This window comes from Apaloderma vittatum, unplaced genomic scaffold, assembly GCF_000703405.1.
Source record: "Apaloderma vittatum isolate BGI_N311 unplaced genomic scaffold, ASM70340v1 scaffold26728, whole genome shotgun sequence".
Taxonomy (NCBI): domain Eukaryota; kingdom Metazoa; phylum Chordata; class Aves; order Trogoniformes; family Trogonidae; genus Apaloderma; species Apaloderma vittatum.
In genome coordinates, this window is record NW_009732820.1 from 13,752 (window position 1) to 30,794 (window position 17,043).

The 17,043-nt window shown below is 48.3% G+C and overlaps 1 protein-coding gene across 1 annotated transcript; it reads left to right on the top strand.

Moving 5' to 3' along the window:
• Nucleotides 1-239: 239 nt before the first annotated feature.
• Nucleotides 240-16,850, top strand: PHF12 (PHD finger protein 12). The gene is made up of 13 exons (XM_009875665.1): nt 240-317; nt 1,931-2,318; nt 2,831-2,951; nt 3,785-3,917; nt 4,620-4,784; nt 5,436-5,597; nt 6,694-7,510; nt 9,320-9,442; nt 10,792-10,935; nt 12,846-12,944; nt 13,479-13,561; nt 14,957-15,095; nt 15,660-16,850. Exons 1-13 carry the CDS (start codon nt 267-269, stop codon nt 15,992-15,994), a joined length of 2,760 nt encoding a protein of 919 aa, XP_009873967.1. The 5' UTR covers nt 240-266; the 3' UTR covers nt 15,995-16,850.
• Nucleotides 16,851-17,043: the final 193 nt, after the last annotated feature.

The window sequence follows — 17,043 nt, forward strand, 5'->3', positions numbered from 1 at the left end:
TTCTGAAACCACGGAGCGTTGCCACGTCACGGGGATGAGACAGGTGTCATGGAAGCTTTAGCTTCTTAGAGGTGTCGGGCGAAGTGGATGTGTGGGGGAGCGAAAGTGGGGAGCGTCAGCGTGAAGAAAAGGAGTAAGCGCGGGGAGCAGAACCTGCGGAGCTGCCCTGACTGGGGCTGGGTGTCCGTGAGAAGAGGCGATCCAGAAATAACAGTAAAGCCTTTGCTTTGTGTTTCTCTTGCAGCAACCCTCCGCTCAGTGAGGAAATGCTGCCGCCGGGGGAGTGGATGTGTCACCGCTGCACTGTGCGCCGCAAGGTAACGATCCCTGCCCTCCTGACTGTCCCTTTGAAATGTGAACCCTGTGTTTTATACCTTCATCCCCTCCTAACGTGTATGTATATACCAACAGGGTTGCTCTTTGTGCCTGCAGTTGTGAAGGGCTTTGTTAGGAACAGGCTTAAAGAAAACACAGGGGTCTTGATGAGACCCTCTTAGTATTTTTCACTTCACTACTAGCAACCAAAACTGAGAGGCCTGATATGTTCTTGTCAAGCTGTGCCTTTTAAACTGTTTTCCTTCCTCTACTTCTGAAAAGGCGGGAGAGGTGAGGTGCAGAATGGCTCCCGTGCCCGAGGAGGTCATGTTAATGCAGCTTTGGCATCAGGGCCGTGATTCTGGTTAATGTGTGTTTTTTTAGAAGCGTGACTTCAGAGCAGTTGCACATCAGCAGAGGGTGAAATCACAGTGAGTTACGATTTCCTGGGCTGTTGAACAGGATGGGGAGGAGGTGATTGGGCAAGATTGTGGCTTTTTTTTGTTGTTGTTTTTACCCCTGATGCTCTTTCTCCAGGAAGCTGTCTCATACAATGTAAACATCTTATTGCTGTGACTACGTAAGACCATGTAGCAGAGGGTGTAGAAACCGCACCAAACTATCTAGCAACTGTTCCCTTGAAGTGACACCCAAAACAGATTGGAAGGAAACTGTGTACTCAGCCTTTTGTTCCTGAAGCTATTGCCTTGTTATGTTTCCAGGGTACTGTTCAGCCATCTGCCAACAGTAAAAATGAAGGTTGCAAACTGAAAAAAAATAATAGTAAAATAAACAAAAAGAGAGGGAAAGAAAAAAAAGAAGAAAAAAATCCCCAACTTTTCTGTATTAAAAATTGCCTGATAACACTTTGCTCCTTTAACAGACATTTTAGTGATCGAGTAGGTTGGTGCATCCGTGTTAGTGCTAATGTCGGGCACTGGAGCGGTGCACGGTTGCCCGTCCTTGGCCGCGCAGCATCCCCTCCTGTTGCAAAACGGGTCTTGTGGTGATTGCAGCGTGTTGTTTTCCTCTTCTGCAGTTCTCCCTGCCCACCTTGTTCAAGATTCCTGTCATCAAGAGATGGCAGAGCATTGCTGGTGTGTTGTGCTTGTGTTCTCAAGCTGACTTTCTCGTTCCGTAACGGGTTTGGATGCACTGCCAGGGCTAATAGGCTGCATCGATAATGAACAGTCTGGAGTTTCTCAGTGTTGGCTAGGAAAGTAAACAGAGTTGTCTGATTTGTCAGGTATTTAGGACTGGATGCTGTGAAACGTTATCCTGATCTGGACTCAAACGTTATCCTGATCTGGACTCAAACGTTATCCTGATCTGGACTCAAACATTATCCTGATCTGGACTCAAACATGGTGATCGTAAGAGGAGAGAGACATGCTAATTTTCTTCCCCATGCTTAGTTCCTTTCAGTTGTTTCATCACCTGTGGCGGCAATCCAATTGTTTTTCCTTAGGTCGAGGCTTTAATGTCTTTGCGGGGGAAGTGGTAGTAAGTGGCTCGAGCCTTTTCAGATGCTGTTTGTCTTCGATTGCATATGTGTCAAGGTTGATGTGCTTTGTTTGTGGCCTCCATGATAAGCCTGCCTATTCATGTCGTGCAGAAGCGAGAACAGAAGAAAGAGCTGGGGCAGGTAAATGGATTGGTGGACAAATCTGGGAAAAGGACCACCTCCCCCACCAGTGACGCAGACCTGTTGGACAGGTCTAGCAGCAGCATCAGGGCTAATGCGCATGCCAGGATCTTGGAAAGGAGAGCGAGCCGGCCTGGCACTCCCACATCCAATGCCAGCACCGAGACCCCCAACTCAGAGCAGAATGATGTCGATGAGGACATAATTGACGTGGATGATGACTCTGCCATTGCAGAAATGGACTGTGGGCAGCCCCAGCTGAAGCGACCCTTTGAGCTTCTTATTGCTGCTGCCATGGAAAGGAACCCAACGCAGTTCCAGTTGCCGAATGAACTGACCTGCACCACAGCACTTCCAGGTGAGCGGTGGCTTGTCTGCTGTCCGTGGTGGCGTCCTGCTCTTGTCTTGCCTCTTCTGCCCCTTGACTGTGTGGTAGTTGTGGCTCAGCAATGCTCGCTGGTGAAAGCAGAGGGCACGGAAATACCCCTGGTCCTCCTCCAGCAGCAGGTGACCTCTCTCTGATGGGAGCCACGGGGACACTGCTGCTACACACGACTTGCATGTTGTCACCTTAGCCTAGGTCATCAGTCTGAAGGAAGAAATTCCAGTTGTCAAAACACTTGGTTCTGATTTGAGATATGATAACCTCTGGTAACAAAGTAGTGGCTTCATATGTAGGATGGTACTGAAATACTGTGCCTTTAGAGGCAGTCTCTGTGACTTAAGGCTAAATTTAGTCGTTGATAAGGGTTCTTTAAGCAGCTCTTTTTGCCTTTTGTTTTTCCTCTGCCTGTAATGATTATGTGTATCTACCAGAAAGCAAATCTCTGCTATGTGGGTAACCCAAAGCCTTTTAAAATATACTTTCAGGTACTAGTAAGAGGAGGAGAAAGGAAGAAACCACAGGAAAGAATGTCAAGAAAGCACAACACGAGTTAGACCACAATGGTTTGGTTCCCTTGCCGGTGAAAGTCTGCTTCACATGTAACAGGTACTTGACTCTCTCAGGGAAGCTGTTTGGTGTAGCTGCACCCCTCACAGGAGCAAAGTTCTTGCTGAAAAAAAGTAGATGACTTGTTCTCCTTCCCATTCTCCTTCATTACTTTCTTAGAGTCCTCTTAAACACATGAGGGAATCATCATGTTTGCTAAATTACAGCTGTTTAACCGTGACAGGTGTAGGTGTGGCTCCTGCAGTCCCGTATGGCTGTAAAGGGTTTTAAAACGTCGCCTGAAGAGAGTGATCCATCTTACCTTTGGTATTTTTCTACTAAGAAAAATTCTGAAGTGATGGTAGCTTAGAGAACGGAGATATTTATCTGTGGTTCATGAAGGAAGTGTGCAAGGAAGTGACCTCAGAGCCTACTGAGAAAGGTACAAGCCCAAGGCAAATAACAGAAGTGAAAACTAGTACAAAATACTGCTGGGTTTTGTAACTGCCAAAAAAAAATTACACCAATAAATTCCAATTCAAAATGTCAGTGAAAATGAAGAAACTTTATTTCAGGAATGCAGTCAAAGTGAGTTTTTGGAAGTGGGCTGGAGACCTAGGTGGGTTTTTGTGGAGAACAGCTAACAGCTTTGTCATAGAGTGAAGACTTCTTTAAAGCCCAGGGAATCCAACGTAGTAGCTTTCTGGAGTCTGAGACTTGTTCTAAAAACATTTCGTTGAAGTGAATGTTGCACCTTCACATGCGGTTCATCTGGGCAGAGCTGTAATTGCTTAAACCTGAGGTTGCCTTTTGATCACTTAATTCTGCTCTGAAGGAAGCTGCTCAGAATTCTGTTTTCTACCTGGGGAATCAGATCCTTCTCTTCTTTGCAGGAGCTGCAGAGTGGCACCTCTCATTCAGTGCGATTATTGCCCGCTCCTGTTCCACATGGATTGCCTGGAGCCACCGCTTACTGCCATGCCTCTGGGTCGGTGGATGTGCCCAAATCACATAGAACACGTGGTGGTAAGCAGGACTAAGATTGCAGTTTGGTAACCGGATGCTGGAGTGGAACCTGGCAGGTCCATTAAAGGACAAAGTACAACAAATGTAAAACAGCTTCTGAGCTCTTATTGCTCCCCGTAACGCTTGTAAAGCTCCTGCTGCAAGCAACGCGCTCTCCAAAGGAATATGACGCTGCTATCTGCAATAAAATGTAAAGATGGGGGAACTCCTTCCTGGAACTGAAGCTGACAAGCTCAGAGTGTGGCTCACTGACAGCTTGTCTAGTTTTCAAACTGGACTCCTTAAGATCTAGATGAGCTTCCAGGACTGTGTGACAAAGCAGCACAGTGCTACAAGTAGGGGAAGTAATTCTTTGCATGCTTAACCCAAAAAAACTTTTTGTTCCAAGAGGGAGTTTTCATTTGTGGAAAAGCAGTGTGCTTGAGACTAAACACTCGGGAAACAGGGGGCTGAAACCAAAGGGCTTGTGCCCAGACAAACTGCTTCGGAGAGCACTGATGCTGCTTATTAGGCCTCTGAATGCTTTTGTATTCATCTCCAGCAATGCGCCCTTTAACAGAAATGGTCAGTGCTGCAGAAAACAAATAGTCTAAAGCTGAGCTGATGCTGTACTGCCAGTGCTACAAGGCGTTATGAAAGTCTTAGGGTACGTTAGAGTGACCAGCAGATCCCTAACTCCTGTGGCATTATCTGATCACCCAGCTGAACCAGAAGAACTTGACCTTGAGTAATCGGTGCCGAGTATTTGACCGGTTCCAGGACACCATATCTCAGCACGTTGTCAAAGTGGATTTCTTAAACCGAATCCATAAGAAACACCCTCCGAATCGCAGAGTTCTTCAATCAGTAAAAAGAAAAGGTTTGAAGGTAGGTGTCAACGAGCAGGTGTCGGTGCAGCTCCCCGCAGATGTATTCTAGTTCAGAAGGAAAGCCAGCACGCCCAGCAGGGATCAGCTCTTGGGGCAGGAGGAGGAGGGTGGGGTCTGAACAAGCGTGCTGGTGAGAGGTCTAGAAGTCAGCGGTTACTTTTCACTACATGTAGGAGTCAAGAAGCTTTTCTTCTGCCAGCTGTAAGACTTGGCTATTACCAGTGAGCCTTTAAGACATGAGCATAGAAAGTACAATACCAAACCTCCTGGAGGTGGCCCTACGGTCAGAATCGGGACTGTTGCATGCTCTGTGTCGTACCTCAGAGAGCATTTGCTGCCAGAATGCCGGAAAAATGCCACGCAAGTTTTCCTTCTGGCTTGGGCCTTTTTTGCATGACTTTTTTTATGCTGTAGCCAGCATGTTGTGCTGAAGTCATGCCTGACCTAAGGGAATAAAACCTATTAATTTCAGCCTTTATTAATATTAATTTGAAGTACTCAGTCCTTGAAATTTCTAACGTACTGTCTGCAGGGTTCCTTTGGGTCAGAAGGCAGCAAACACGAAGCGTAGTGCTGGTTAGGCACTTTGTTTAACTAGTCATTCTTGAATAATTGTTCTCACGTGTGATGTTCTTTCTCTACAACGTAGGTTCCTGATGCTATAAAGTCCCAATATCGGCTTCCACCCCCGTTACTCGTGCCTGCAGCAATTAGAGATGGCGAGCTGATCTGTAACGGGATCCCTGAGGAACCCTTGCAGAAGCACCTTTTGAACACTGAGCACTTAGCCAGCCAGACAGAACAACAGGAGGTAAATGAAGTCAAATGCTTGGACTCTGTGTCTGTAGTCGCTTTGGTACAAAGATCCTCTTCCATTTCAGTCGTGATCGGAGCAGTTGCCTAGGAAACCAGTCTCAAAATCATGGCTGAAGGTGATAGCTTGTCTCGTCTCTGACACCCCTGCCTGTTAAAACTTCATTTTGCCTTCGAGGTGAAATGTAAAACTCCTCATTTGACACTTCAGGGAAGTGGCGAAATAATCTTCTGGCCTTAAGAGTGGAGTCGAGGGCTTTCTGTCTAGATGTCATTTTTATTTCCTGGCTGAGGGGAAATACTTTCCACTTTGATTATGTAAGGCTGCTCTCTGACATGTTTATTTGTATGTTAATGTTGCATTTTTGGGCTGCTTTTTATTGCTGATAGAATTGGACTTTTAAATCCAAGGTCAAATGAGTGTTTAAATCTTGCACGAAACTTCTTGCCAGACTCCACAACGGGAGCACACATTGTTTTGCAATCAGTGGGGTAGTCGAGTCCTTCTCTTAGCTCTGGCAGGATTCTTCTGTGTGACAGGTGCACGTTCACTGTGGAGCTTAAAACCTCAAATAAATCTTTCAGTCTTCCTCTACCACGTGTAAAAGGAAAGGTGCTTTCCACCCCAGGCTCCCTGTAGCGTGAGGTAGGTCAGCATTTCTTTCCAGAGCGCTGCAGAGTAAGTTGGAGCGTTGTGTTTGGATAGGAGCCCATTGTAGCAAAAGATTTGTTTGTAACTGTCTGAAGAGTTGCAGCACTTAATGAGTGAAGAGAGGGAAGAGTTTGGGGGTGAGGAAGTGCGTCCGCTGCCTTCTCCCTCCTTTAATCCCAGCTACTCTGTGTACTGTTCCCGCACGGAGATAAAACGGCACCTAATTCTCGTTGCGCTTTTGTACCTCTGGACGAAATTTTCTCCTGATTCTAATGAGCATCCGAGCAGGTGCTGCTGTAGTTCCTGGCTGTGTCTGGGCGGTTCGCAGCACAGGGAGGGAGGCAGCTGCAGTTCCTCACGCTGGTTGCACCATGGAGTAACTGTGGAGGTTTGGAGCACTGTCTGCCCCTGGAGCTAACCTGCGCTTTTTTCTTCCTCCCAGTGGCTCTGTAGTGTTGTTGCGCTCCAGTGCAGCATATTGAAACATTTATCTGCTAAGCAGATGACTTCGCTTTGGGACTCTGAACAAACAGAGAAGGCTGATATTAAGCCTGTTATTGTGGCGGACGGCTCACTCGCCAACCCTTACCAGGCAGCTGACAAGGCACCCACACCTTCCCTCTATTCCATGTCATCCTGCACCTCAGGGATTACCACCCAGAATTCCTTGAGCTCCTCGCAATCCCAGCAGACTTTGCCACAGGAAGACGTCAACTGCAGCTCTTGTATAGATAAACCCAAGAAGGTGGCTTCTTGCGGGACTTCGAACGGGCCGACGGGCTCTGACATTAAAGTGAACGGTCCTCATTTCTATGGCGTTTCGTCCGAATCTTCAGCACAGTTGACTGACTCCCAGAGGCTGATCGGGTCTGGTAACACAATACCCGTTTTGTCTCATCGGCAAACGTGGCCTCGGCCCCTCACGCCCCCAGCGACTTGTGGACTTCTCAATCACACCGTCGGAACCATCGTCAAAACGGAGAACGTAGCAGGACCCGTTTCCTGTGCACAAAGGAGTTCTGTGCCGGTCACGAGTATGCCTACGTCCATATCTAGCTCCTGTGCCAGCCTGGAGACCACCAGCACTTTGCAAAGAAAGAATGTGCAGACGCAGATCGGGCCGCCGCTGCCGGCAGAGCTGCGATCCATGGGCTCCCCTCTGAGCGCCACGAGGGCTCTCACCCCTCCCCAGGCTGTTGGAGATGGGATCTCGGCTGTTGGGTCCACAAACAGATTCTGTTCACCAGCACCACCTTCAGGTACGTGCCAAACGGCTGGTCTTGATCCCAACCCCTCAGGGCTGAGAAAATGTTCAGGCTAAATGTTCCTTGCAACCTCAGGGCTGTAGCAGCACGCCCTCGTTTAACCGGGAGCTGGGTTTTTGGTGGAGAGCCAGGAGAAGTTTCTCGAGCCTCCTCTGTCTTGGGTCCCTTCATGGGAGCCACAGGTTGTGTTTTTGGGGGCTGCATTTACCTGAGAGGGGAACTCTGTCCTGAGAAGCAGGGTGGTAGATCAGTTTTAATTCTGGAAAGCAACAGTAGTTCTGAAGGAGAAGCTTTCAGCTGCCCAGCCTGATGTAGGAGAAATGAGGGCTTGGGAAGCCGTGGTCCGTTCAGTGTCTGACAGTCTGGTCATGCAAGGCAGGTCCGGGCTGGAAACACCATCTCCAACCCCAGTTGTGCCCAGACACTTTGCTGTTAAAGGACACGTCCCCATTCTTCAGTGTAAAGACATCAAGTCAAAGACGTCGACAGCCGAAAGTCAGTTACTGCCCGTGACTCCAATTTTACTCCCTTAAAGTGTTCTCCTTCTCCTTCCTTTCCACACGCCAGCTCAGCGCTCAAACTAGCAAAACCTTTGCGCAGGTTGGGCTGCAGCAGGCGGTGGCAGGCGTGCATGGAATAGCAGGTGGTGACTGCAGGCAACTGAGGCAATGCCATTTGATTATTCTTTTTTAATTCCTTAATGAGTAACTTCTGAGCATTACCTGGTGTTTGGAAGCAGCTCCCGGAGTATTTGGCGTCTCTGCTTATTGCTGAACCAACTCGGTTGCTCTGAGGCTGCTGGTTTGACCGTGCCCTGCTTAGAAATGCAAGGCTGGGAGAAGTTTTGGTAGAGGAAATGAGACCGTAGCGTAGCCTACTTCTTGCTTTGTGGTTTGGAGAGCGCTGCAAGCTCTACATAATTTTGCAGTTACTTAAGATGTTAAATAATTGCTTTTGGTGTAAAGCTTACGTTCTGCAAAATGCAGATTGAAACATTTTGGTGCAGTGTCTCTTGGGAAAGGTGTAAATATTTACATTTTCCATTGATCGCGTTGCATGTATATAATGAAGCTTAAATTATGGTGTGCAAATTTCGTTGCTGAGTACGAAAATACAAATCATTCATTACTTTTTTTTTTTTTTGGCTGTAATTTCAGACATATAGTAATTCTAAGCAAACCAAGTCACGAAGATCTGGTATCAACCACGCATTAAAGAGATTTTTGTTTCCTGGCATTTGCCATTGCCTCTTTCAGCTGCGTGGTCACTGCCGAAGCAGTAGGATTTTTATTTTGTAAATAATCTGTCACATTCTTACTAGACAGCGAAATGCACCGCAGAGTTGATAATTGTGCGGAAATAAAAACGGGACGATTGTACTTTTTATGCATGTTAGCACCTCGGCGAGCCGCACGGCAAGTGTCTGGAGGTTTAGCAAGCTCTTCCAGCTCCTGGGCGCTTGGCGCTCGTCTTTCCAGTCTCTGTAGAGTGTCGCTTACAGCCTGTCCTTGCTGCTTGCTGCTTCAAACGGGGGTAGGTAGGAGCTTGAAGTACAAGTCCCGAATTCCTCCAGGAGCTGGAGGTGAGAGGCAGAAGCCGGCAGTTGGAGGCACACACTGGTCCTTCGGTGAGGAGGAGGAGGAGAAAGCTAATGGCCTCTAGTCCAGGCCTTTTTTCAGAGGGTAACTGTGAGGGAGATTAGTCATTCCGAGCAGCTTGGAAGCGAAGTGCAGCCTGAGGGCTGGGTGCATGTCTCTCGAACGTCACAGTGACATATCTTCTCTGCACCGTCTTTCCCTGTAGATGGTAAGGTCAGTCCCGGCACCTTATCCATAGGAAGCGCTTTAACTCTGCCCTCATCACTCACTTCAAACTCCGCAGCTATGCTGGACCTCACCAGCTCCCTGAAAGCGTTCATGGATGGCGGTGAGTATTTATTATCAGTCTCCGCTAGCCCTGCGTGTTTGCTTCCCCAGAGCATTCCGTTTCTGCTGCAGGAAAAGTTCCAGAGATAAATAAAGAAGGGTTGCAGTCAGGTGAGGGTGGGGCTGGGTATACCTTACCTTAAATATGTCACGTGCTTCCCTACTTGCGGCGTTGCCACGGCAGCGAGGCCAATGAAGTGTTTCTGCCTGCAGCTTTTCTGGGGAAGGATCACAAAGCGATCGCAGGGGCAGCTTTCCAGGTGGAGTTCACATGCAGAAACCTGCAGCCTTGCCATGCCCTCGTGGTCGCTGCCATTCAGAGCTGTTCTCCACGAGTGTAAAGTCCAGCAGCAATAGATCTTGTAGCCGAGCGGTCACCTGAGTGGTGATGCTCTAATGGGCCAGTTAGTTTTCTGATTTTTTTTCTGATTTATTTCTGCTTCTGTCAGTCTTCTCCTAGACTGGGCAGGATTTTTTATGATTTTCCTTTTGTTGCACTTGATGAAAGAAATGCCGGGCCTTAGTGGAGTGACTTTGGGAGGAGGAGGTTGCTGGATGGCCATCATCAGTAGCACAGCGAGGCTGTTGCCAGAGACCTCTACATCTGAAGAACAGCCTTTCTGGCATTGCCAGTGGGACCCTCTTTTCTTGGGAGAACCCCAACCGCTCTGCCTGCCCAGACTACCTCTCTGCTGTCCGGAAAAGCCAGGATAGCTCTGCTTCTGCTTGCTGTTTTAACTGTCGGTGTAGAGAAAGCTCTTGGAAGAAGAGGTTAGCCAACCTGCTTCCTGCCAGAAAGCAGACCTCTGTAGGACTTTACAAAAACACTTGAAAGCTGTCAGCAACAGATCCGCCTTAAAGCTCCTCGATAACGTTGTCTGAATTGCCCAGTTTTAAGTTTAATTGACCCTGCTGCGCAAGCACGTGACCTCAAAATGAGCCCGTAGCACCCGCGGAGGTGATTACAGCTTTCTTCTGCAATGTAGGGTTGGACTTTCTGACTAGATAATGGCACTTCCCCAAAGGGTGCGATGTCGACCTCTCCAAACCTGTTGGTTCTGAACCAAACAGCAGATTCTGAACTTTTATCGCTCCTTGCTCCCCTGAACTTCTGCTTGCTGCCTCGGTTCTAGCTCTCTGGCCACGGCTGACACTCTCTTCGCACGCTGCTCTCAGGAGATGATATGAAGCACTAGATCACCTGTATGTAAGATTCTTGATATTGCAATTTGTCAAGTCTTTGCCGTTGAAGCAAACAGCAGGTTTCAGAGTGGGGCAGCAAAATCCACTGCAGCTCCGAGTGCACCCTGTCCATGAATAACCTACTAATTGCTTTTTGTTTATTAACAGAGATTGAGATAAATATGCTGGATGAGCAGCTGATCAAGTTTCTGGCCTTGCAGAGAATACATCAGCTCTTTCCTTCCAAAGTTCAGTCTCTAGCAAGCAGTGTCAGTTCCCATCAGCAATCTCCTGTGGGAAACCACATTGAAGGTAAGAGCAGCCCTAGAGTAGCTGGTTTATGTTGAGCCATCGTTTTTTGGCACTCCCTCACCTAGTTGTTGAAGGAGATCTCTCCCTCTTCTTCTGGATCTGTCTGATGCTGCTTTTCATGTTTCTTTCCTCTCATCCCCCCACTCTGGCCAGAAAACTTCAAGGTCCCTCTACTTAATTCTTTATGAATTATGGCAACGGAAGTACCTTCAGTAACTTCTGATTTTTCTGCTGGAAATCTTAGTGAAGTTGTGTTTTATTCATCTTGGAATTAGCAAGAGTTTGGGGTTTTTTTGGTCCTCACCTTTGAGATGGGCAAGAGAATTCCTGCTCTCTGTTTCTGGAGAAGTTGTTTGTGAAACGAGTGCATGAACAGGAGGAACTGGGGCACAGAGTATGCCTGCTCAGAATGACGGCACCATCAAGCTGAAACGCTGAACGCTGCTAATGCAAATAATGGAAAACAACTTGCGCTTCTCTTGGAAATCTCGTGGTTCCTGAGTTCAGTGTTGGCTTTATTTTTATGGTCACTGGTATCGAACGCTCACCGGGCAGCCTTGTTACCAGAGCAGTTGTCTGCTCCCCCTCTGCTGGGCCTGGGGCTAAATATCCAAGATAAAATCTTTGGAAGTCTGGTGGCAGTCAGTAACCTTCTTCTGAAACTCTGTGCTGTGCTGCTGTAGCATCACAGCATTCCTGAAATGCTTTGTCAATCTTCTTTTGAACACTGCTGTAGGACGCGGCACCAGGCTGTGATTTGAGCTGCTTTCCTAGGCTGCTCCAAACAGACCAGAGTTCTGGAAATTCTTCAGCAGGTCTGCCTTTCAAAAAACGGATTGATGCTGTCTTAACCCATCACCCTTTTCGGGCAGGATGCATCCAGCTGACCATTTAGCTTTGCTGTTGAGATAGTAGATCCAAAGCCTCTATTTAGTGAGCCCTGTTGAGCCATCAGAGCCAGACAGGGCTGAAGGGACGCGTGCAGGGCAACTGGGAAGAGGTGGGAACGTGCACGTTTCGGCTGCGTTGCACGCCCAGCCGTGCCACTTCGTGTGGCCAGCGCTCCTGGTGTAGGTGGCTCTGAAATCATCTCTCGTAATCCTTGTGTTCTCTTCTTTGATTTCACGCTCTTGCTATAAAACTGTCATGCAGATGTGGTACCGGGAGAGGCCTAAACTCGACATATAAGGGACTTATCTCCAGAAGACAGCTGCCGAAATCCTGTCTAGGCCTGTGTGGTCTGGAGTTTGGTGTCTGTTCTGCAAGAGATGATTTTCTGTGTGGTTAATGTTGGGCACGTGGGAGTGCGAGATCGGGATTTGGCTGCCCAGGAGCTTGCTCTGGAGGCTCAGCTCTGGAGCAGCCATTGTCCCACAGAGCCGAGGGGCCAACATGAGCATAAAGGAGTCTCCTGAGTGAATTGTCCTGTGCTGGGAGCTGGGTTGGTCCCTGGACAAGCTGGTCAGCGCGTATGTTTTTCACTAGAAGCACGTTTGCAGTGGTTAAGTTGGTGACGTTGACCAGCCCCGATTTTTAAGTGGCACTTTGGCGGCACGACCCAGCCCTTTGATTACCCAAAGCAGAAGAGATTAAGAAAGAAGGTGGTGGTAGGAGGCTTGTGTTTTCCTCAGCTCCATAGTGCTGCTTAGTATTAATGTTTCCCCAGTTGTGTGGCTTGTGTGGGCTACTGGCAAGAGCAATTTTCTCTGACTGGTAAAAAGGTGTTCAACGCACAAACATTCCTGAGGGGTTGGGGATTGGAATTTGGGCCAAAGCTCACTCATCCTCCTCATCTGCATCTCCTACTCATTGTGTCTGTGCTTTCTGGAGAGTCTAGAGCTGGGGACACGGTCAAGCAGCCTTCGTAGCTGATAACATTGTTCAGTTAATTTCTTGTTTTCGTCTTTCAGCGCAAAGAAAGGAAGTGCAAGCCCGGGCCGTGTTCTATCCCCTGATGGGCTTGGGGGGTGCAGTCAATATGTGCTATCGAACCCTTTACATCGGGACAGGTGAGTACCTTCTTCCCATGGCGACCTTTCAGAATCAAGGTGGTTCTCCCTGATCGTCCTTAAGTGTTTGCCAAGCGAGCGTCAAAGAAAACAGACGGGGACTGAGGTTCTTTGTTTCCAAGAAATGTGGAAATTCCCCAACCAATTGAGTCTTGGTGGGGGTCGCACCTTTGTAGCCCGGCTGGTATCAAAGTGGAGATTTAATACCTGACCGATGGAGGCAATTGTTAGGGCTTCCTTGCAGGTTTCATTGCTTTCTGCCTAGATTCTTCTGGCGCTCTGGGTAGACCCAGTGACTGTGAAATGCTCTTCAACCTTCGCGGAGCTGCTAGCCCTCCCTTCCCCCACTGAAACTTTGTTCAGTGGCTTATCGCAGCATTATTCATGCAGTCCTGGGAGCTCAGACAAAGGCAGTTGCTCCCCTGTTGTTTTGCTAATTGAAGTTTAATTCTGTCTGTTGTTCTCTGCTGCCTGACAGTTTTGGTTTTTTCTTTCTGAAACGAACTGAGCCTGTTTTGTGCTCCCCTCTGACAGGAGCCGATATGGATGTGTGCCTTACAAGCTATGGTCACTGTAACTATGTGTCTGGCAAACATGCCTGCATATTCTACGACGAGGTGAGTGCCTGAGTGGTGGTTTTCTTTTTTTTTTTTTTTAATTTTTATAATTTGGCATGCGTGGCAGTGGAAGCTGGAGATGCAGGCAGCAGGTTGTCTTTGTGTGGTGCTCCTTTGTGGGCTACAAAGTAGGAGCCAGGGCTGTGAATGGTTTCACTCCAGTGAAGGCTGCGTCAGCGTTTTCTGTCAAGCCCCTTTTCTGAAGCGCAGAGCTCTGCCAGCAGGATTTCTCGGAGCTAACTGCTTGTGGACAAAGACTGACCGCAAGTAAGCACTGTCACTGCTGGTGTCTAGGGAAAGGAAAGAAAAAGTCACAGAAATGGTTTTGACGCTTTTTGATCCGACTGCCTTGTTAATAAAACCGGAACTTTGTGTGTCAACGTTGAACCTCAGGTGGAGCAAAACAGAGAACTGCTCCGAGTCTCTTGGTTTCAGGTGTGATGGTCGTGCAAAGTGTTTGTGCCATCTGCACTACTGTGTATAAATTATTTATTTAGGTAGATTTTGGTTAAGCTCTCAGCATAAACAGAGTTCTACAGTCGCTCCTCAACTACAGTCCAGAGATTAGTTTGTTCTTGTAGTAAATAGACTGCCGGGTCTGCCAATACCTGCGCTGCTGGAGATGTCTCTTAGCATGGAAACAGTCTTTGAAGCAAGACAGAGTCTTTTATATCACCATTTGTCAACCAGCTACTGAGCAGGATCCAGGATTAACCCACAGCCGGCTTTAGCCATTCCTCCGGTGCACTACAAGCTACAGAACACACTCGGTAATGGGATCCAGACCTTAAATCTGTGTTGAAGCATCTCCTCACGGTGGTCAGTCCTAAGTCGGGCTGCGGGCACTGAACTTCTCCCATCCTCTAGCAGGCTGTGGTTGCTCCAGAGAGAGAATTCCCTCTCTTCTAGCCGTGTCTGCTGTTCCTGCTTCTGGCCATTGGCAGCTCACGCTTGGACTCTGTCTCTGTGGTGTAGCAGGTTACTTGGAAAACTTAACTCCTCCGTGCACGGGGAGTTTTTGTAACTTGATGAAAGCTCCGCTTGTCTTGGGGGACAAGGTCTTTGAGCCCTTGGAGCATTCCCGTGAACTAACCTGAAATCTCCTTCATTCTGTCAACATCCTCTACAAAGCTCAGTTGAGCGTGACCCTGCTGGTGTAATGCCGTGTGTCACCCTAACGTCTCCTGGCATTTCAGTGTCTGAAGGCAAAAGGCCTGCGAATCCCAGAACCGTATCTCCCGGCTGCTGCAGCGGGTCTCGGGCTAAGTTTGCATCTAGTGTGCCTGCTGAAATGGTGCACTCGCTTGTGAGAATTGTCTCAAATCCCCGTTTCTGTCAGTCGCAGTGCAGTAGGTAGACCCACGTGTTGTTTGTTGGTTTTTTTTCCCCCCTCAGAATACAAAACATTACGAGCTGCTGAACTACAGTGAGCATGGGACGACGGTGGACAACGTCCTGTATTCGTGTGACTTCTCGGAGAAGATGACGCCCACTCCTCCCAGCAGTATTGTTGCCAAAGTGCAGAGTGTGATAAGTGAGTGTCACAGCCCCAGCCCCACGTAACCCCACAGGGAGCTGTTGGAGCGGGGTGGGACCTGGTGCAAATCAGTTCCTTGTTGCTCATCCCCCTTGTTCTGCAGTGGCAGAACAAACAGGGGAAGTCTCTCCACAGGTCACACTGGAGTGCTCTGTGGTTAACCCCCTCCTGCCTCCAGTGCTGGAGTTAACTGGGCACCCAGTCCTGGCCCGACATCACCCCTGGCTGTTTCGGAGCTGGGCCGAGGGGTTTCCCTGCACACACCCTCCCCTCATGGACTGAGGAAGCGACCTGGGCTGTGCTACCGGCATCTCATCGCCGCATGGCTTAACTGCTCTCCACTGCTCGACTTCCTCTTCTTTTCGGTTGCCCAAATAGATGTCTGAATGCCTCTTGGCTCTCGGGGCCTGTGGGGGGGAGAGTCCTGTTTCCCTTGTTACCAGCTGCTCGCTGAAGTGCCTGCTGGCTGGAGCATCTTAGCCCTGAGGCACCTGGATGAAAACAAGCTGCCACTGGCCTGCCTGAATCTTGGTTTTTTTTTTTTTCTTCTCTTCTTTCCAGAACGACATAAAAGCAGAAAACAAGAAGAGGAGCCGCATGAAGAAGCCGCCGTGATGAGTTCACAGGCACAAGGGCAGCATCGGAAACCCTGTAACTGCAAAGCCAGCAGCTCCAGCTTAATTGGGGGCAGCGGGGCTGGCTGGGAGGGGACGGCCCTGCTTCACCACGGCAGTTACATCAAGCTGGGCTGCCTGCAGTTTGTTTTCAGCATCACCGAATTTGCGACCAAACAGCCCAAAGGGGACACTGCCTTAGTACAAGACATGGACTTGGAGGAGAAGCTTTCTCTGAAACCCCACCAGGTGCCCGTGCTGCGGTCCAACTCAGTTCCCTAGGAATTTTTTTTAGGAAGAGAGCTTTGGAATAAGGAAAATAAAAAAAAAACAAACCACGCCCTCAGACTCTTGCAATGCAAAAATGTACAAACCCAGGTGGGATTTTCTGTGTCGGCCCAGAGACTGTTCACACGCCGTTTGCATGAAATGAAGAACGTTTAACTTTTTTTAATTTTTCTTTTTTGCTCAAGTTTTAGGGGCATTTGCACATATATTTGTACTATACATTTCATTTTAAAAGGAAAAACTGCAGTGAGAGCAGGACATGTCAGAGCGAGGGACGACCGCTGTCTGACTCGAGGACTCTCTCTGACAGATAGTTCCCACGCAGTTGTAAAATAATCAGAAACTTGTTCTATTTTGTGCCAGTGACAATAGTTTTATATTAAAAGAGAAATACAGTTTTCATACAGCAAATCTATACAATATCATTGTTTTATTTAATGTAAAGAAGCGCTCTTCCTCCCACAGTTATTTTTCCCATCCCTCCCTGCTATGGTTGCACTACAAGTAGCTACTGTGTATTATGGGCAGTGAGAAACGAGTTCTTTTCCTGGTGTCCATCCTATTTTTATTTCAAATAAGGAAAAGTGTTGGATTCTGTGTAAATACATCAGTGATGGCATTTTTCAATGTTTTAAAGCTGTGTACAGTGCTACATGTGGTATGACGTTCCTCAAATTGTCTATTGTAGCAGATCGTTTGTCGTAACCTGTCTGTCTCTTTTGTTTCTATGCCACCTTCCCCGCAGCAGAACAGCTAGCTCCACTGTACATAGTAATTGTAACGTTTTAGACTTTACAGAAACTTTCCTGTATTCTGTATATAAAAAAAAAATACTTCACATTCTGTTTTCCGACTGTCTGTCTGAACTCCTTGTCACCACAACCTGGAGCTGCTGCTTCCCCCAGCCCGTCCGACCGCGGGAGAGGAGCCGGAGCTCCGCGGGGCTGGAAGGGGCAGCGTGGGGGTGGCCGGGGGCAGGATGGGCACTGACGGCTTGGGATGGAGGGGACGGGCAGCTCGTCCGACCCCCCTACGGCGGGCGG